Here is a 20,960-nt window from a genome sequence, read left to right on the forward strand (position 1 = left end):
CTAGTGTGGACCAATCACTGGGTGGAGATGGAGGAGTGGATACTGTGATTGGCAGGCCAGGGTCTAGTGTGGACCAATCACTGGGTGGAGATGGGGGGGTGGATACTGTGATTGGCAGGCCGGGTCTAGTGTGGACCAATCACTGGGTGGAGATGGAGGAGTGGATACTGTGATTGGCAGGCCAGGGTCTAGTGTGGACCAATCACTGGGTGGAGATGGGGGGGTGGAAGCTGTGATTGGCAGGGTTGTGTTCAGTGTGGACCAATCACTGATGGAGAGAGAGGGAGTAAACATTGTGATTGGCAGACCTAGTGGCTAGCACCATGATTGGCCACCCCACCAGGACAGCAGGGATGAGGTGGACCTTCATTGAAGAAAGGGATGCTGGGCAGACAAAAATGACATTGCCACCACACATACCCTAGAAAATTACAACTGAAGAGATAAAGTCGATCAATGACCTGGGGAAACTGAGGCCTGGAGAATTTCTTTGCCTTGCTGGGAGTCCTGGAAGTCTCAGGGTGAAGTGAGGATCTGGATATTATGAGTTGGACAGCTCCCATTTGCAAGGTGCTCCTCCTGTAAAGATGCCAGATGCGCAGTAAACCATTCGGCTGTCTCCAAAGTCAGCATCGAGGAGCGCTGCCCCAGGGAGCCTGTGTTGGCTTCCTGGTGCTGCTGGAATAAGACGGGTCTCCCTGGGCCAAAGTCAAGGTGTGGGCAGGGCTGGTCCCTCCTGGGGGCTCCAGGCAAGAATCTGTTCCCGCCTTTCCCAGCGTCTAGAGGCACCTACATCCCTTGCTCGGGGCCCCTTCCTCTCCCTTCATAGCCACAGCACAACCTCTTCCAGTCTCCCTCTGACCGTCCCCTCCCACCTCCTCTCGTGAGGACACTATGGGGATATCAGGCCCCCCAGATCATCAGGATTATCTCTCGTCTCCATGTCCTTCACTCAGTCCCACCTGCAGAGTATGACCATGGAAGGCACCATATTTACAGATTCTGGGATTAGGAACTGGATGTCAGATTCATTATTCTGCAGCCACAGAACCCACCCAAGATGTCATTTCTCTTTTTTTCTTTTTGAGACAGTCTTGCTCTGTTGCCCAGGCTGCAGTGCAGTGGCACAACCTTGGCTCACTGAAACCTCCGCCTCCCAGGTTCAAGTGATTCTCTTGCCTCAGCCTCTTGGGTAGCTGGGATTACAGGCATGCACCACCATGCCCGGCTAATTTTTGTATTTTTAGTAGAGATGGGGTTTCGTCATGTTGGCCAGGCCGGTCTCAAACTGACCTCAAATGATCCACTGTCCTTGGCCTCCCAAAGTGCTGAGATGACAGGCATGAGTCCAAGATGCATTTCTAGGAATGTACCCAGACACTGTCAGATTCTCTGGACCGACGAGTCAAGGCTCTTTCTGAGCTGTGGTTCAAAGGAAGATTCTGCTGCCCGATTTCTGCCCGCTCTCCACCAGGCCTGCCAGCTGCCAGGGTGCAATTTCTCTGAGCTCCGAGGAGGGCCAGGCAGGGTCGCGTCGGGGCAGAGGCTCAGCAACGCGTGTCTGACCCAGTGTGCCCAGAACCCGAGAAGCTGGAGTGGCCGCAGGCTGGCTTCTCCTGAGTCCCTTTCTGTTCACAGATCCCCACTCCTGGCTATCTGCATGTGGTCATTTCTGCATGGAGACAGTTTAGGTGTGCCCCACAGTGGATGTCCCTGGGGCTCTTGGCTCTATTGTTACTGGCCACCGGCTCTCACAGCTCACATTTCAGTCCTGCATATGTCAGTTCCTCGTACTTTCTTTTTTATTGTGTGTATGTATGTATGTATTTATTTGCGATGGGGTCTCACTATGTTGCCCCGGCTGGTCTCAACCTCCTGGACTCAAGCAGTCCTGCTGCCCCAGCCTCCCAAAGTGCTGGTATTACAGGCATGAGCCACCACACCTGGTCTTCCTTTCTTTCCTTCTTCCTTTCCCTCCCCTTCCCCCCTCCTTTCCCCCTTCTTACTCCCCTCCCCTCCCTCCCTCCTTTCCTGCCTCCCTCCCTTCCTGCCTTCCCTCCATCTTTCCTTCTCTCTCTCTCTCTCTTTTTTTTTTTTTTCCTGAGACAGGGTCTCACTCTGTCACCCAAGCTGGAGTGCAGTGGTATGATCATAGCTCACTGTAGCCTCGACCTCCCAGGCTCAAGTGATCCTCCTGCCTCAGCCTCCCGAGTAGCTGGGACTACAGATATGTTCCACTATGCCTGGCTAATTTTTAACATTTTTTTTTGCAGAGATGGGGTCACACTCTGCCACCCAGGCTGGCACAATCATAGCTCATTACAGCCTCGATCTCCTGGGCCCATGTGATTGACCCTCCCGCCTCAGCCTCCTGAGTAGCTGAGACTACTGGCATGCACCACCATGAAAGGTCAATTTTAAAATTTTACATTTTGTAGAGATGGGGTCTCACTATGTTGCCCAGGCTGGCCTCAAACTCCTGGCCTCAAGCGATTCTCTTGCCTTGGCTTCCCAAAGTGTTGGAATGACAGGCGTGAGCTGCCACACCTGACCCCCCTTTTCCTTATAAATTGGCCAGTCTCAGGTATTAATTTACAGTAGGACAAAAATGGACTCAGACAACTGTGTTTAGGCATTACTTATAGGGTGACAACTGTCCTGGTTTGATTGGAATTGAGTGGTTTCCTGAGACATGAGACTTTCAGTGCTGAATAGGGACAGTCCTGGGCAAACTGGGACCATTGGTCCCTGTAAATGTTGGTGGGATACTGTGTCAGTCTGTTCTCATGCTGCTAATGAAAGCATACCCAAGGCTGGGCATGGTGGCTCACGCCTGTAATCCCAGCACTTTGGGAGGCTGAGGCAAGTGGATCACGAGGTCAGGAGTTCAAGACCAGCCTGTCCAATATGGTGAAACCCTGTCTCTACTAAAAATTAAAAAATTACCCAGGCGTGGTGGTGCACGCCTGTAGTCCCCGCTACTCGGGAGGCTGAGGCAGAATTACTTGAACCCAGGAGGCAGATGTTGCAGTGAGCCGAGATTGTGCCACTGCACTCCAGCCTGGGTGACAGAGCAAGACTCCATCTAAAAAAACAAACAAACAAACAAAAAACCTACCTCAGACTAGGTAATTTATAAATGAAAAAGGGGTTTAATTGACTCACAGTTCAGCATGGCTGAGGAGGCCTCAGGAAACTTACAATCATGGCGGAAGGGGAAGCAAACATGTCCTTCTTCACATGGTGGCAGGAGAGAGAAGAATGAAAGCCCAGCAAAGGGGAAGCCCTTTATAAAACCATCAGATCTTGTGAGAACTCACTACTATGAGAACAAGATGGGGGAAAGCAGCCCTGTGATTTAATGATCTCCACCTGGTCCCTCCCATGACACGTAGGGATTATGGGAACTACAACTGAAGATGAGATTTGGGTGGGGACACAGCCAAACCCTATCAGATACCTGGAGGGAGAAATCAAGAATGTAGGTGGCAAAGCTTTCTAAATGTGCTCGATGTGGAACAGCTCTCCAGCAACTGTGTCCTCAGACCAAACCTGAGCTTCTGATGGGGCTGTTGGGCCTTCCTGCCTCCCCTCTCACAGTTCTCCTACACCCTGCCCCACACTAGGCCCTGATGTTCCCTAAACTCTTCCCTCCTTCTTTCTCTTTCTTTTCTCTCTCTCTCTCTCTTTTTTTCTCTTGCCCATCTCAAGTGCAGTGGCACAATCATGCCTCACTGCATTCTCAACCTCCTTGGCTCACAGATCCTCAGCCTCCTGAGTAGCTGGAACTACAGGAGCATGCCACCATGCCCAGCTAATTTTTCTATTTTTTTATAGAGATAGGATCTTACTATGTTGCCCAGGCTGGTCTCGAACTCCCATAGTGCTCAGCCTCCCATAGTGCCTCAGCCTCCCATGGTGCTGGATTACAGGCATGAGCCACTGCACCTGGCCGGTTGTAATTAACTTTAGTTTTAATAGCCATATGGGGCCAGTGGCTGCCATTTTGGACCTTGCTGGAGTAGTTGTATGACTGTTTATGCTCTCAGCTCCCACTTAGTGGGAGAATCATGCAGAGAGTCATGAGACTGACGGAAGAGGATCATTTAAGCCCAAGAATTCGAGGCTGCAATGAGCTACAATTGTGCCACTGCACTCTAGCCTGGGCCACAGAGTGAAACCCTATCAAAAAAAAAAAAAAAAAAAGCCAGGTGAAGTGGCTCATGCCTGTAATCTCAGGACTTTGGGAGGCCAAGGTGGGTGGATCATTTGAGGTCTGGAGTTCAAGACTAGCCTGGTCAACATGACAAAACCCTGTCTCTACTTAAAAAAAAAAAAAAGAAAAGAAAAAATTAGCCAGGCATGGTGGCGTGTGCCTGTAATCCCAGCTACTGGGGAGGCTGAGGCAGCAGAATTGCTTGAACCTGAGAAGCAGAGGTTGCAGTGAGCCAAGGTTATGCCACCGCAGTCCAGCCTGGGTGACAGAGCAAGACTCCACCAAAAACAAAACAAAACAAAACAAAAAAAAACAGTGGATTCTTCCCCAGTCGAGCCTCAGATGAGAATGCAGCCCAGCTAACACCTGGGTTGCAGCCTCATGAGACCCTGAGCAGAAGGCCCAGCTAAACCCTGTCAGAATCCTGACCCCAGGAAATGAGGAGGTAACAAGTGCATGTTGTTGGCAGCTGCTAAGTTTGTGCTGATTTGTTACACAGCAATAGCTGGCTAATACACTTTCTCTACATTAGTCTTGACTTCTTTGCTCCTGCCACAGGGATTCTAGATACTTTATCCCTGCTATGTAGAATCTGTTCCTTCCACGGGATGCTTACTCAATTCCTATTTATCCTTCCGAACTTGGATAACTCATCACTCTCTCGGAAAACCGTCCCCTGACCGCCTGTCTAAATCAAAGACCCCTGTACACAGATTCAAAGTTCCTGGTTGTGCTTCTAGTTTTGAGCCATCCTTGGAGCATCATGTTAATGGATCTGGGCCTCTTCCACTCAGATGTAAACTCTCTGAGCTCAGAGAATCGTATCTGTCTCATTCAGGGTACAACGCAGCCAGACCTGGCCCATCGTAAAGGTTGGCTGGATGGAGACCGAAATGAATGGCCCTTCTATATTTGATGCTAAATAGCCGTGGAGTCCTTTCTGTGAGCCAATGATGGTGATGACAAGACCATTTAGAGAACACAGGAATCCTCAGAAAACCCGCGGGGCAGGGTCAGCAGAGGCAGCTGGGGTTGAATGAACACAGTGTGTGGGTGTGTGTGTGTTGGGGAGTGAGATCATGCTCTAAATGTGCCTTTTCCAGCTCGAATCACAGAAGGGAATCTTGGTGTCTTTTGTTTCTAAACCATCCATCAAGTGATTCTTGGAGATTCTCTGGCTCCTCTGAAGGCCGTTCAACTCAAGTGTAAGAGTAAACGGGAAAGTGTGGTGCGGCCTCACTCCCTGCCACCCCTGCCCCTCTCCATGCTACCCCTGCCTCACTCCCCACCGCCCCTGCCTCGCTCCCCACCACCCCTGCCTCGCTCCCCACTGCCCCTGCCTCTCTCTCCACCGCCCCTGCCTCTCTCTCCACTGCCCCTGCCTCGATCCCCGCCGCCCCTGCCTCGATCCCCGCCGCCCCTGCCTCGATCCCCGCCGCCCCTACCTCACTCCCCATCAATCCCGGTACATCTCTCCTTTCTCATTGGCTCTGGATGGTGGCGGCCAGGCATGGAGTGGCCCTTCCCAGAGGGACACGTTCCCCTGAGGAGGGAAGATTCTGGCTGGGCCCCAGCATAGGGTTGCCAGACTCAACAGTAAAACATTCAGCACCCTCGGAGACATTAGAATTTCAGACATGTATTTATTCATTCATTCATTATTTTGAGATGGAGTCTCGCTCTGTCACCCAGGATTGAGTGCAGTGGCGCAATCTCGGCTCACTGCAACCTCTGCCTCTCAGCTTCAAGAGACTGACCTGTCTCGGGCTCCCGTGTAGCTGGGACTACAGGTGTGCAACATCATGCCTGGCTAATTTTTGTATTATTATTATTTTTTTAGATGGAGTTTTGCTCTTTTTGCTCAGGCTGGAGTGCAATGGCATGATCTCAGCTCACCGCAACCTCCTACTCCCGGGTTCAAGCGATTCTCCTGCCTCAGCCTCCTGAGTAGCTGGGATTACAGGCATGTGCCACCACGCCCGGCTAATTTTGTATTTTTAGTAGAGATGGGGTTACTAGAGATGGGGTTTCACCGTTGGTCAGGCTGGTCTCGAACTCCTGACCTCAGGTGATCCACCTACCTCAGCCTCCCAGAGTGTTGGGATAACAGGCATGAGCCACAGCACCCAGCCAGAATTTCAGATTAACAACCAAAACATTTTTTTTTTTTAAACAGGGTCTCACTCTGTGTCGCCCAGGTTGGAGTGTTCACTGCAACCTCTGCCTCTGGGGTTCAAGTGATTTTCCTGCCTCATCCTCCCAAGAAGCTGGAATTACAGGCATGTGTCAACACGCCCAGCTAATTTTTGTAGTTTTGGTAGAGAGGGGGTTTCACCATGTTGGCCAGGCTAGTCTCAAACTCCTGATGTCAGGGGATCTGCCCACCTTGGCCTCTCAAAGTGCTGGGATTACAAGCGTGAGCCACCGTGCCCAGCCAAAACATTTTTTTAGTAGGAGAATGTCCCAAATTTCGCACGAGAGAGACATACTAAAATACAGATTAGGGACAGAATTCTCCAGAGAGACAGGACCAAATGAGTGGATACACAGACACATACACACAGATGCGTACATGCACACAGATGCACACATGCACACACACGCACACACATGCACATACACAGATACAGACCCCACACATGCACACACACCCACACATGCACATACACACAGATGCACACATGCACGCACACAAACGCACACATGCACACACAGATGCACTCAGACCCACACATGCACACACATAGATGCACACACATATACAGACGCACACATCCACACATGCACACACAGACCCACACATGCACACACAAACGCACACATGCACACACAGACGCACTCACAGAGCCACACATGCACAAACACAGATGAACACACATATACAGATGTACACACACACAGACACATGTGCACACACACACACACATGCACACACACACACAGATGCACACATACACATATACAGATGCAGACACACATGCACACACACAGAGATACAGACCCACACATGCACACACAAACGCACACATGCACACACAGACGCACTCACAGACCCACACATGCACACACAAACACAGATGAACACACATATACAGATGTACACATACACAGACACATGTGCGCACACATGCACACACAGATGCACACATACACATATACAGACGCAGACACACGTGCACACACACAGAGATATAGACCCACACATGCACACACACACAGATGCACACACACACAGATGCACACACACAGACCCACACATGCACACACAAACACATGCACACACAGATGCACACATGCATACACATACACACACATGCACACACAGATTGAGATTTATTTTAAGGATTTGGCTCACACCACCGAGGGGCTGCAGGTCTGGAATCTGCAGGGCAGGCTGGAGACCCTGGGAAGAGCCGATGCTGCAGTCTCAAGCCCAAAGGCCATCTGGAGGCAGATTTCCCTCCTCCTGGGGAACCTCAGTCTCTTAAGGCCTTCAACTGATTGGGTGAGGCCCACCACATTACTGCTTTATTCAATATCTACTGATTTAAATGTTAATTGGGTGAGGTACCGTGGCTCATGCCTCTAATCCTAGAACTTTGGGAGGCCGAGGCAGGAGGATCGCCTAAGGTCAGGAATTCCAGACCAGCCTGGCCAACATGGTGAAACCTCATCTCTACCAAAAATACAAAAATTAGCCAGGCATGGTGGCAGGCACCTGTAATTCCAGCTACTTGGGAAGCTGAGGCAGGAGAATTGCTTGAACCTGGGAGGCCGAGGTTGCAATGAGCTGAGATTGTGCCACTGCACTCCAGCCTGCGACAGAGCAAGAATCTGTCTTAAAAAAAAAAAAAAAAAAAAAAAGTTAATTGGGCTGGATGCAGTGGTTCACACCCATAATCCCGGCACTTTGAGAGGCTGAGGCAGGAGGATGGCTTGAAGCCAGTAGTTCCAGACCAGCCTGGGCAACATAGCAAGACCCCATCGCTAAAAAAAAAAAATTATTATTTAAAAAATTTTCTTACGGACCGGGTCTCCCTACGTGACCCAGGCTGGTCTTGAGCTCTGGGCTCCAGTGATCCTCCCATCTCAGCCTCCCAAGGTGCTGGGATTATAGGCGTGAGCCACTGCACCCTGATTCTACAAAGAAATTTTTTAACTTAGCTGCTGTAGTGGTACACATCCATATTCCAGCTACTCCGGAGGCTGAGGTGGGAGGATCGCTTGAGCCCAGGAGGTCGAGGCTGCAGTGAGCTGTGGTCACACCACTGCACTCCAGCCTGGGTGACAGAGTGAGAACCCCCCGTCTCAAAACAATAAAAATAAATAAATAGATGTTAATTGTATCTAAAACTTACCTTCACAGCAACAGCTAGAATAATGTTTGACCAACCAACCAAAGCCAGGCCAAGGTATCGCATAGAGTTAACCGTCCCAGGGACACACTTAGGCTACAAAAGGATGTTTGATTATCTGAAACTCAAGCTCCATGGGATGTTCTGTATCTCATCTGCCCGCCTAGGCCTGGTTTTCATCCCCACAGGCGTCCAGAACAGCTCCTTTCCCTCCAGAGAAGCCCTTGGCCACGTGGGCACGTCCAGGGGACCCCACCCGGGGAAACAGAATGGCATTGTTCCCCCAGCTTCCTTTTCTGTGGGTTACTTTTTTTTTTTTTTTCTTTTTTTTTTTTTTGAGACGGAGTCTTGCTCTGTCGCCCAGGCTGGAGTGCAGTGGCGGGATCTCAGCTCACTGCAAGCTCCGCCTCCCAGGTTCACGCCATTCTCCTGCCTCAGCCTCCCGAGTAGCTGGGACTACAGGCGCCGCCACCTTGCCCGGCTAGTTTTTTGTAATTTTTAGTAGAGACGGGGTTTCACCGTGTTAGCCAGGATGGTCTCGATCTCCTGACCTCGTGATCCGCCCGTCTTGGCCTCCCAAAGTGCTGGGATTACAGGCTTGAGCCACCGCGCCCGGCCTTCTGTGGGTTCCTAATGGGGAAAAGTGTGTTGGAGGCCAGGCAAGAATCATTCTCCACCCACGCAGCGGACACCCAGGGGAGCTGAGGCGGAGGGGAGGCAATGAGATCCACCTTTGCAGAAAATGTGGAGGTGATTCACCCCTTTGGAGAGAAAGGCATCCCCGCAGGCTGAGAACATGCAGAGTTTGAGGTTAAGGTCTGTTGGGGTCTCACGAGCATAAAAGAATGTAAGCTAGGGAACCAGGTGTGGTGGCTCCCGCCTGTAATCCCAGCACTTTGGGAGGCAGAGGTGGGTGGATCACCTGGGGTCAGGAGCTCGAAACCACCCTGGCCAACATGGCGAAACCCCATTTCTACTGAAAGTACAAAAATTAGCTGGGCGTGGCCGGGTGCGGTGACTCATGCCTGTAATCCCAGCACTTTGGGAGGCCGAGGCAGGCGGATCACGAGGTCAGGAGATCGAGACCATCCTGGCTAACACGGTGAAACCCCATCTCTTCTAAAAATACAAAAAATGAGCCGGGTGTGGTGGTGGGCGCCTGTAGTCCCAGCTACTCGGGAGGCTGAGGCAGGAGAATGGCGTGAACCCGGGAGGCGGAGCTTGCAGTAAGCCGAGATCACGCTACTGCACTCCAGCCTGGGTGACAGAGCGAGACTCCATCTCAAAAACATAAACAAACAAAAAAACAAAAAAATTAGCCGGGCGTGGTGTCGGGCACCTGTAATCCCAGCTACTCAGGAGGCTGAGGCAGGAGAACTGCTTGAACCCGGGAGGCAGAAGTTGTAGTGAGCTGAGATCGTGCCACTGCACTCCAGCCTAAGAAAAGAAAAGGCCAGGTGTGGTGGCCCATACCTGTAATCCTATAATCCCAGCGCTTCGGGAGGCCGAGGCGGGCAGATTACCTGAGGCCACTGTGGCTACCTTGGCCCATCCCTTGATGAAAAGGGGTCACAGAGGGCATGAATCCCAGGAGGTGGGATCCCGGTGCTCCCGATGGAATCTACCTGCCCCAGGTGTCCCGTTACATCCCTCAGGGGCCAGCAGCTGCCCAGTTCTGCTTAGGGATCCATGCGACACAGAGGTAGTTTCTCGTGGAAACCCTGGGTGAATCCCCTGCTCCAACGAGACTGAAAGCGGCAGGAGCACAGACGAAGGTCATGGTGTCGCCGTTGCACACGGCTGCCATCTGGCCGTGTTCTGGGACTCATGTTTGTAAATCCTCTTACATTTCAAAGCCTTAGTGATAACCCATCAGTGGGAGATTGCCCAGAATGGCGATTGGCAAATGATTATAAACACCAGAGAGGTAGCCGGGTTCAGTGGCTCACACCTAGAGGCCGAGGCAGGAGGATCACTGGAGGCCAGGAGTTCAAGGTCAGACTGGACAACATAGTGAGACCCCGTCTCTACAAAGAAAAAAAAAAATTAACCAGATGTGGTGGCACACCTGTGGGCCCAGCTACTCTGGAGTCTAAGGCAGGAGGATCGTTTGAGCCTGGGAGGTCAAGGCTGCAGTGAGCTATGATCACACCACTGCACTCCAGCCTGAGTGACAGAGCTCAGACCTTGTGTCTAAAAAATAAACAATAAAAAAGATTAGATATCTATTCCAGGGGTCAGGAAGCGACATCCTGTGGACCAGAGCCAGATCTGGTCCTTCCCCCGTTTTCATACAGCCCACCAATCTAAGAATTATTTTTGCATTTTATTATTATTACTGGAGACTGGGTGTTGCTCTGTCACCCAGCCTGGAGTGCCGTGGTGTGACCACAGGTCCTTGCAGCCTCAACCTCCTGGGCTCAAGCAGTCCTCCCACCTCAGCCTCCTGAGTAGCTGGGATCACAGATACGCGCCCCACCACGCCCGGCTAATTTAATTTTTATTTTCTGTCGACATGGGGTCTTGCTATGTTGCCCAGGCTGGTCTCAAACTCCTGGACTCAAGCAATTATCCTGCCGCGGCCTCCCAAAGAGATGGGATTACAGGCGTGAGCCACCGCGCCCAGCCAGGATTTGAATTTTAGTGTCCATAAAGTGTGACGGGAACATAGTTGTGTCTAATTCTTTACATGTGGTTGGCTGCTTCAGTGTGATAATGGCAGAGTTAAGGGACACAGTCCTAACTGCCTTGTGAGTATGAAAATAGTTACTGCCGGCTGGGCGCCGTGGCTCACGCCTATCATCCCAGCACTTTGGGAGGCCAAGGCAGGAGGCCAGCAGTTTGAGACCAGCCTTTCCAATATGGTGAAACCCTGTCTCTACTAAAAATACAAAAATTATCCAGGTATGATGGCATGCGCCTGTGGTCCCAGCTACTTGGGAGACTGAGGCATGAGAATCACTTGAACCTGAGAGGTGGAGGTTGTAGTGAGCCGAGATCGTGACACTGCACGGCACACCTGTGGTCCCAGCACTTTGGGAGGCCAAGGAGGGAAGGTTGCCTGAGGTCGGGAGTTCAAAACCAGCCCGGGCAACATAGCAAGATCCCCTCTCTACAAAAAATAGAAAAGTGGGACTGGGCACGGTGGCTCACGCCTGTAATCCCAGCACTTTGGGAGGCCGAGGAGGGTGGATCACCTGAGGTCAGGAGTTCAAGACCAGCCTGGCCAACATGGCGAAACCCCGTCTGTACTAAAAATATAAAAATTAGCTGAGCGTGGTACTGGGCACCTGTAATCCCAGCTATTGGGGAGGCTGAGGCAGGAGAATCGCTTGAACCCGGGAGGCAGAGGTTGCAGCGAGCCGAGATTGTGCCACTGCACAGCAGCCTGGGTGACAAGAGCGAGACTCCATCTCGATAGAGAGAGAGAGATAGAAAAATGAGGCTGGCGGCCGGGCGTGGTGGCTCAAGCCTGTAATCCCAGCACTTTGGGAGGCCGAGGCGGGCGGATCACAAGGTCAGGAGATCGAGACCACAGTGAAACCCCGTTTCTACTAAAAATACAAAAAATTAGCCGGGCGCGGTGGCGGGCGCCTGTAGTCCCAGCTACTCGGGAGGCTGAGGCAGGAGAATGGCGGGAACCCGGGAGGCGGAGCTTGCAGTGAGCCGAGATCGCGCCACTGCACTCCAGCCTGGGCAACAGCGTGAGACTCCGTCTCAAAAAAAAAAAAAAAAAAAAAAAAAAAAAAGAAAATGAGGCTGGCGTGGTGGCACATACCTGTGGTCCCAGCTACGGGAAGCTGAGGTAGGAGGATCGCTTAAGCCTGGACATTTGAAGTTGCAGTGAGCCAAGATCATACCACAGCACTCCAGTCTGGGCAACAGAGAGACTGTCTCTCTCTTAAAAAAAAAAAAAAAAAAAATCAGGGATGATGTGTGAAAGTCAGGAGCAGAACTCTGGGTTTTGGGCTGCTGGAAGGATTTAATGTGTGTGTGGCCAGGGATGATGTAATCTGACGAACATTTCAAAGGCAACTTAACTGCTGTGACCGGCTCACAGAGGGGCAAGGGAGGGAGGAAAGAGGCCAGTCGCTGCAGAGGGGATGCTGGTGACCTGTGCTGGTGGCCTGTCCAGAGCCGTAGCTGCACAGATGGTGAGGAATGACTGGATTAGGAATCTGTTTTGAACACTGAGCCAACAGGAGTTGTGATGAGTGTGACAGAAAAAGAGTCTGTGGTCACAAATTCTTTGATTCTCCTCCCTTCGAAAGATGGCACTCAGGCTGGGCGCGGTGGCTCACCCCTGTAATCCCAGCGCTTTGGGCGGCTGAGATGGGAGGATCGCGTGGGGTCAGGAGTTTGAGACCAGCTTGGGCAACATAGGAAGACTCCCTCTCTATAAAAAAAAAAAATTAGCTGGGCGTAGTGGCACACACATGTGGTCCCAGCTACTAGGAGGCTGAAGTGGGAGGATGGCTTGAGCACAGGAAGTGGAGGCTGCAGTGAGCTGTGATCACACCACTGCACTCCAGCCTGGGCAGCAGAGAAAGACTTTGTCTCAAAAAAAAAAAAAAAAAAAAAGAGGCAGGAGGGTGAGAGTCAGAGAGAGACTGGAAGAGGCTGCACTGTGGCTGTGAAGGGGGAGGAAGGGGCCCTGAGCCTCTGGACGCTGGGAAAGGTGGGAAATGGATTCTCCCAAGTCCCCAGGAGGGCCCAGGCCTGCCCACAGCTTGATGATGAGCCCTGTAAGATGGATCTCAGGCTTCTGACTTTCAGAACTGTGAGATAATAAATCTATTCCATTTTTAAATTTTTTGAGACAGGGTCTGGCTCTGTCACCCAGGCTGGAGTACAGTGGCGTGACCACAGCTCACTGCAGCCTCCACCTCTTGGGCTCAAGCAATCCTCCTGCCTTAGCCTCCTGAGTTGCTAGGATTACAGGCGTGAGCCACCACATCTGGCTAATTTTTGTTTGTTTTCTGTGGAGATGGGGTCTCACTATATTGCCCAGGCTGGTCTCAAATGCTCAAATGCTAGGATTACAGGTGTGAGCCACCATGCCTGGCCAATAACTCAGTGTTCCTCTAAGGCCCCAAGTGTGGGGTCCTTTTTTACAGCAGCTATGGGAACCTCAGACTTACTCTTTCTAACAATGGACCCCAGTGACCTACGGGAACCCCTCACCCTCACACAGCGGCCCAGCCAGCAGTCACTTTCCACCTTTTTGTTTTTTTGAGACAGTCTCGCTTTGTCACCAGGCTGGAGTGCAGTGGCGCACTCTCAGCTCACTGCAACCTTTGCCTCCCGGGTTCAAGCGATTCTCCTGCCTCAGCCTCCCAAGTAACTGGGATTACTGGCGTGCACCAACATGCCTGGCTAATTTTGTATTTTTAGTAGAGATGGGGTTTCACCATGTTGGCCGGGCTGGTCTGGAATTCCTGACCTCAAATGATCCGCCCACCTCAGCCTCCCAAAGTGCTGGGATTACAGGCGTAAGCCACCGTGCCCGGCCATTTTTAAGGGCATAGTTGCAACCCTTGCTTATGGGAAGAGAAGTACCTTCAGCCTCTGACCCCATGTTTCTGTCTTGCTGTGTGGCATCCAGCTTACTGTCTGCATGTCTCTGAGCCATGGAGTCTACTGTGGCTGACGTACACCTCGTGCCCAGGACAACCAAGGAAATCCCCACTCCGGACGCTGCATGTTGTCGAGTGACCACCATTGGTGTGGTGGCCACCAGCCTTGTCATCCTCACCCTGGGAGTCCTTTTGGGTAAGTGACTATGGGATTGGCTGGGTTCACAAAACAAGGGGACGTGTGCAAAGTCACCAGGAAGTGACCTGATGGTGTCTCCATGACCATCTTAGAATCAAAGGGCAGTGTCTAGGCGTGGAAATGAAAGCTGCCCTAGGTCAGGCGGGTGGGCAGGGAGTGGAGCGGGTGAGTTCCTGCGTGCGTCAGTTTTCCCAACTAAAGAAGCTCCCAAAGGAAGTTTTCACAGCTGGGATGACAGAGAAACACAGACAGGGAAATGATCTTGTTTTAAATTTTGGCAAATCAGCAAAATACCCAAAAGGATTTTTATAAAACTAAGCAATTAGGTTGGGCGTGGTGGCTCCCGCCTGTAATCCCAGCACTTTGGGAGGCTGAGGCGGAAGGACCATCGGAGCCCAGGAGTTTGAGACCAGTCTGGGCAACATGATAAAGCCCTGCCTCTACAGAAAATACAAAAAATTACCCAGGCATGGTGGCGCCTGTAGTCCCAGCTGCTCAGGAGGCTGAGGCAGGAGAATCACTTGAACCTGGGAGGCAGCGGTTTCAGTGAGCTGAGATCGCACCACTGCACTCCAGCCTGGGTGAGAGTGAGACCTTATCTCAAAAAATAATAATAAAAAATAAGGCCAGGCGCAGTGGCTCACACCTGTAATCTCAACATTTTGGGAGGCCGAGATGAGCAGGTCATGAGGTCAGGAGTTCGAGACCAGCCTGACCAACATGGTGAAACCCCATCTCTACTAAAAATACAAAAAAAAAAAAAAAGAGAAAGAGAGAGAGAGAGAGGACGGGAGGGGAGGGGAGGAAAATAAATAGCTGGGCATGGTGGTACATGCCTGTAATCCCAGCTACTTGGGAGGCTGAGGCAGGAGAATTGCTTGAACCCAGAAGGCAGAGGTTGCAGTGAGCCAAGATCATGCCCTTGCATTTCAGCCTGTGTGACAGAGCAACTCTAGCTTAAAAAAAAAAAAGTTTTAACATTTAAATGATTATAATAAACAGTAATTTGTGGAGAAATGCTCTTGTGTGGCAAAATAGTAAGTTGGAGATCCTTTGAGAATCCTCCTAATTTTTTTTTTTTTTTTAATATTTGTGGAACTTCTTAAACTCCCAGAGCCAGACACGTTTGACTGAGGCCCTCTAGTGGCCATGGGTACCAAGTGCAATATAATTTGGGTTCCTCCTGTGAGTATTTGTGTGTGCATGAGGGTGTGCATGAGGGTGTGCACGGTGCACACGTGTTCATCGGCATGCGTTTGTGTGTGCATGCATGTGTGTGTCTGCGTGTGTATCTATGTGTGCATAGATGTGTGTGCGTGTGTTCGTCCTCACACTAGTAAGAGGCAGGGTCAGGGCAGAGTTTCTCATCTACATTCTAACAAATACGTTTTGGGAAAAACGGATAGATATAATTCCCATCAGGATCCCCCTGAAATCACAGGAAGTCTTTTGTTTCGTCTGGTTTTGTTTTGAGATGGAGTCTCATTCTCTGTCTCCCAGGCGTGACGGAGTGCAATGGCACTATCTCAGCTCACCGCAACTTCCACCACCCGGGTTCAAGCAATTCTCCTGCCTCAGCCTCCCAGGTAGCTGAGATTACAGGTACGCGCCACCGTGCCCAGGTGATTTTTGTATTTTTAGTAGAGACAGGGTTTTGCCATGTTGGCCAGTGCTGGAAGTCTTTTAAGAACCACTTAAGGCCGGGTGTGGTGTCTCACAGCTGTAATCCCAGCACTCTGGGAGGCTGAAGCAGGAGGATCACCTGAGCCCAGGAGTCCAAGAGCAGCCTGGGCAACATAGCGAGACCCTGTCTCCACAAAAAAATTAAATAATAAAAACGAGAAGTATTTAAAATTAAAATTTTAAAATGTTTTAAATGAAAATGAGTGGTTGTACGTGCCTGTAGTCCCTGCTACTCAGGAGACTGAGGAGAGAGGATTGCTTGAGCCCAGCAGTTTGAGCCTGCAGTGAGCTATGATCACACCACTGCACTCCAGCTTGGCAGACAGAGTGACACTCTGATAAAAAAATAAAAAATAGCCGGCCACGGTGTCTCACGCCTGTAATCCCAGCACTTTGGGAGGCCGAGGCAGGTGGATCACATGAGGTCAGGAGTTGGAGACCAGCCTGGCCAACATGGTGAAACCCCGTTTTTACTAAAAATCCAAAAAATTTGCCAGGCGTGGTGGTGGGCACCAGTAATCCCAGCAACTTGGGAGGCTGAGGCAGGAGAATCACTTGAACCCGGGAAGCAGAGGTTGCAGTGAGCTGAGATGGCGCCATTGCACTCCAACCTGGGCAATAAGAGAAAAACACCATCTCAAAAAATAAAAATAAATAAATAAATGAGAGAGAAAAAGAAAATGATGCCAGGTGTAGTGGCTCACACCTGTAATCCCAGGACTCTGGGAAGCTGAAACGGGAGGATTGCTTGAGCCCAGGAGTTCCAGATCAACCTGGGCAACATGGCGAAACCCTGTCTCTACAAAAAATACAAAAAATTAGCCAGGGCCAGGCGCGGTGGCTCACACCTGTAATCCTACCACTTTGGGAGCCTGAGGTGGGCAGATCACGAGGTCAGAAGTTCGAGACCAGCCTGGCCAATATGGTGAAACCCCGTCTCTACTAAAAATACAAAAATCAGCTGGGCGTAGTGGCACGCGCCTCAAATACCAGCTACTCGGGAAGCTGAGGCTGGAGAATTGCTTGAACCCAGGAAGTGGAGGTTGCAGTGAGCCAAGATCGTGCCACTGCACTTTAGCCTGGGCAACAGAGTGAGACCCTGTATTTAAAAAAAAAAAAAAGGGCCAAGCACGGTGGCTCACGCCTGTAATCCCAGCACTCTGGGAGGCTGAGGCGGGCAGATCATGAGGTCAGGAGATCAAGACCATGCTGGCCAAGATGGTGAAACCCTGTCTCTACTAAAATACAAAAAAAATTAGCCGGGCGTGGTGGCATGCGCCTGTAATCCCAGCTACTCAGGAGGCGGAGGCAGGGGAATCGCTTGAACCCGGGAGACGGAGGATGCAGTGAGCCAAGATCATGCCATTGCACTCCAGCCTGGCAACAGAGTGAGACTCTGTCAAGAAAGAGAAAGACACACAGAGAGAGAGAGAGAGAGAGAAAGCAAGCCAGCCAACTAGGCAGATGGCGGGCGCCTGTGGTCCCAGCTACTTGGGAGGCTGAGGCAGGAGGATCACCTGAGACCAGGAGGTCGAGGCTGCTGTGAGCTGTGATTGCACCACCGCACTGAAGCCCGAACAATAGAGACCCTGTCTCAAAGAAATAAGACATTTTAAAAAATAAAAATGAGAATTCAGCCCTTCCCGAACAGCTCACCGTTTTAGCTGGAGATGTCAGGAGAGGCTGAGTGGAGAGCGGGGGACATTCTGAACTATTTCTGCAACTTCCTGAATCTGCAGTTGTTTCAGAGTGAAGACTTACAGAGTGAGGTTGGGACACAGAGGCGGGGCAATTCAGTCCACCCACCAGGGTGCTCGTGTTTCTTTATTTTTAGTTTCTTGAACGAGAAAGCATACTGTTTTTAGAATTGGTTCAGAATATTCTATCTACTGAATATATGACTATGTAAATAGCCATCTAGCATATCTATCCATTTAGGATAATCGGAAGTGGGCCCCAGCTTTCACAGATCACGTGGTTGCTATTTGCATCTTTTAAATGTTGTAATTATGGCCATTTTTTTTTTTATTTGGCTGGTGTGCACTTCTGGTAGTTTTAACGTATTTTTGACCAAAACTCGTGCTCTCATGGTTTCTGTGGTTGCTCTCGTAGTTTTTATTTAGAATTTTTTCTGCTGCTTGACTCAGCATAGGAATTTTTTTATGACATTATTTTTGCTATACTTGGTATTTTGGGCACAACATAGGCAACAGCTAAAACCCAGTGCTTTCTGCCAGGCGCAGGGGCTACCGCCTGTCATCCTAGCACTTTGGGAGGCCGAGGAAGGCAGATCACCTGAGGTTAGGAGTTCCAGACCAGCCTGGCCAACATGGAGAAACCTCATCTCTACTAAAAATACAAAAATTAAGGCTGGGTGCAGTGGCTCACACCTGTAATCTCAGCACTTTGTGAGGCTGAGGTGGGCGGATCCCCTGAGGTCAGGAATTCCAGACCAGCCTGGCCAACATGGTGAAACCCAGTCTCTACTAAAAATGCAAAAAAACTAGCCAGGTGCAGTGGTGCACGCCTGTAATCCCAGCTACTCAGGAGGCTGAGGCAGGAGGATCGCTTGAACCCGGGAGACAGAGGCTGCAGTGAGCCGAGATCACACCACTGCACTCCAGCCTGGGCGACAGAGCAAGACCCTATCTCAAAACAAACACGGTTGGGCGCAGTGGCTCACGCCTGTAATCCCAGCACTTTGAGAAGCCAAGGCTGGCGGATCATCTGAGGTCAGGAGTTCAAGACCAGCCTGACCAACATGGAGAAACCCCGTCTCTACTAAAAATACAAAAATTAGCTGGGCGTGGTGGTGGGCGCCTGTAGTCCCAGGCACTAGTCGGGAGGCTGAGGCAGGAGAATCACTTGAACCCAGGAGGCGGAGGTTGCGGTGAGCTGAGATGGCACCACTGCACTCCAGCCTGGGCAACAAGAGCAAAACTCTGTCTCAAAACAAACAAACCAGTGGTTTCTAAAGATGACCTCATGGGCCTGTGGCCGGACAGTCCTGATGGCCTCTGGCTGTGCTCATGTCCCTGCAGCAGGAGGTGGTGTCTGTCATTTCACCATCTCCTGATGCCATTCCAGCGGTTACTCCCTGAAGTCAGCTCAGATCCTGGGCCAGGCACTACATGGGAGACAGGCATAAGCAGGACCTCTTCCTGCCTTCGAGGAAAACGCGGGGGCGTCTGGGGCTCACCTGGCTCTCACCCACCTTGTACTGTACCTGGGAACCTCCGGGGGGATGGCTGTAGAATTCAGCTCCAAACCAGAATGCTTTTGGGAGTTGAGGGACAGCCCTGTGAGTACCTATTCAGGGCAGCCACAGGGGCGTTGGCCACCCCACTGCAAGTCGGGAGTGACCACCAGGGTGTGTGGGCAGAGACAGGGCGGGTCCCGGGCGGCAGCTCAGTGGAGGCCTGAGCCCCCAAAGGTGGGCTCTCTCACGGCCCCTGGTCTCGTCCCCAGCCTTCCTCTCTACACAGGGCGTCCACGTGGACCACACGGCCGAACTGCGGGGAATCCGATGGGCCAGCAGTTTGCGGCAGGAGGCCTCGGACTATCACCGCACACTGACGCCCACCCTGGAGGCACTGGTGAGGGTGGTATGTGTTTGGGGGCCAGGGAGGAAAAGCGGATGGCCAGGGCTTTGACCTGGAGCTGCTTTCCATGTGGGAGGGAGGCAGGCCGGAGGCAAGGAGGCTGAGGTGGAGGCTGTGAGACTGGGAGGCCAGGCCATGGGGGAGGGGAAAGGACGAGGCCAGGTGGTCAAGGCAGATACCTGCAAGACAGAGCCGTATCCACTGAGGACAGACTCACGTAGGATTGATTTTAGGCCACATTTAGAGGTTTTTTTTTTTTTTTGAGATGGAGTCTCACTCTGTCGCCCAGGTTGGAGTACAGTGGAGTGACCTCTGCTCACTGTAACCCCTGCTGCCCAGGTTCAAGTGATTCTCCTGCCTCAGCCTCCCAGGTAGCTGGGATTACAGGTGCGCACCACCACGTCCAGCTGATTTTTGTATTTTTAGTAGACACGGGGTTTCATCATTTTGGCCAGGATGGTTTGAAACTCCTGACCTCAAATGATCCTCCCACCATGGCCTCCCAAAGTGCTGGGATTACAGGCGTGAGCTACCGTGCCCGGCCCTCCACATTTAGAGTTTTATATTTTATTCTAAAGGGGAATCACAGCCCTCATGCATAGCTGGGGGAATGTATTTTATTTTATTTTTTTGAGACAGTCTCTCGCTCTGTCGCCCAGGCTGAAGTGCAGTGGTGCGACCTTGGTTCACTGCCACCTCCACCTCCCGGGTTCAAGCGATTCTCCTGTCTCAGCCTCCTCAGTAGCCAGGGTTACAGGCACCCACCACCAAACCTAGCTAATTTTGTATTTTTACTAGAGATGGGGTTTCACCATATTGGCCAGGCTTGTCTTGAACTCTTGACCTCAAGTGATTCACCTTCCTTGGCCTCCCAAAGTGCTGGGATGACAGGTGTGAGCCACTGCACCCAGCCTGGAGGAACGTAAAATGAGGCATTCCTGGAAAGCAGGAAAAGGGAAAAAATAATGGTGATGCACGCCGGGCGCGGTGGCTCATGCCTGTCATCCCAGCACTTTCGGAGGCCGAGGCAGGCGGATCACCTGAGGGCAGGAATTTGAGACCAGCCTGGCCAACAGGGAGAAACCCCATCTCTACTAAAAATAAAAAATTAGCCAGGCGTGGTGGCGCACGCCTGTAATCCCAGCTACTCGGGAGGCTGAGGCAGGAGAATTGCTTGAACCTGGGAGGCGGAGATTGCCATGAGCCGAGATCGCACCACTGCACTCCCACCTGGGTGACAGAGTGAGACTCCGTCTCAAATAAACCCAAACCAAACAAAAAATGTATGTCCACATGAAAACTTGTGTGTGGATGTTCATAGCAGCATGG

The 20,960-nt window shown here is 51.4% G+C and overlaps 1 protein-coding gene across 10 annotated transcripts in view; it reads left to right on the top strand.

Annotated features, from left to right (window-relative positions):
* TMPRSS9 (transmembrane serine protease 9) overlaps window positions 1–20,960 on the top strand; it is a 64,900-nt gene that overhangs the window by 15,079 nt on the left and 28,861 nt on the right. For 4 of the 10 annotated variants that reach the window (XM_028839869.2, XM_015122425.3, XM_077978935.1 and 1 more), the window contains 2 exons: window positions 14,177–14,343; window positions 19,498–19,625. In XM_028839869.2, coding sequence (XP_028695702.2) covers window positions 14,202–14,343; window positions 19,498–19,625 — 270 coding nt within the window. In that variant the 5' untranslated portion in view covers window positions 14,177–14,201. Of the gene's footprint in view, window positions 1–5,251; window positions 5,422–6,392; window positions 6,496–14,168; window positions 14,344–15,460; window positions 15,532–19,138; window positions 19,404–19,497; window positions 19,626–20,960 lie in introns of those variants that run through there. The other 6 variants (XM_077978936.1, XM_077978939.1, XM_077978933.1 and 3 more) reach the window with 6 other exon arrangements.

The sequence above is a fragment of the Macaca mulatta genome, chromosome 19, assembly GCF_049350105.2.
Source record: "Macaca mulatta isolate MMU2019108-1 chromosome 19, T2T-MMU8v2.0, whole genome shotgun sequence".
In the NCBI taxonomy this organism is placed as follows: Eukaryota; Metazoa; Chordata; class Mammalia; order Primates; family Cercopithecidae; genus Macaca; species Macaca mulatta.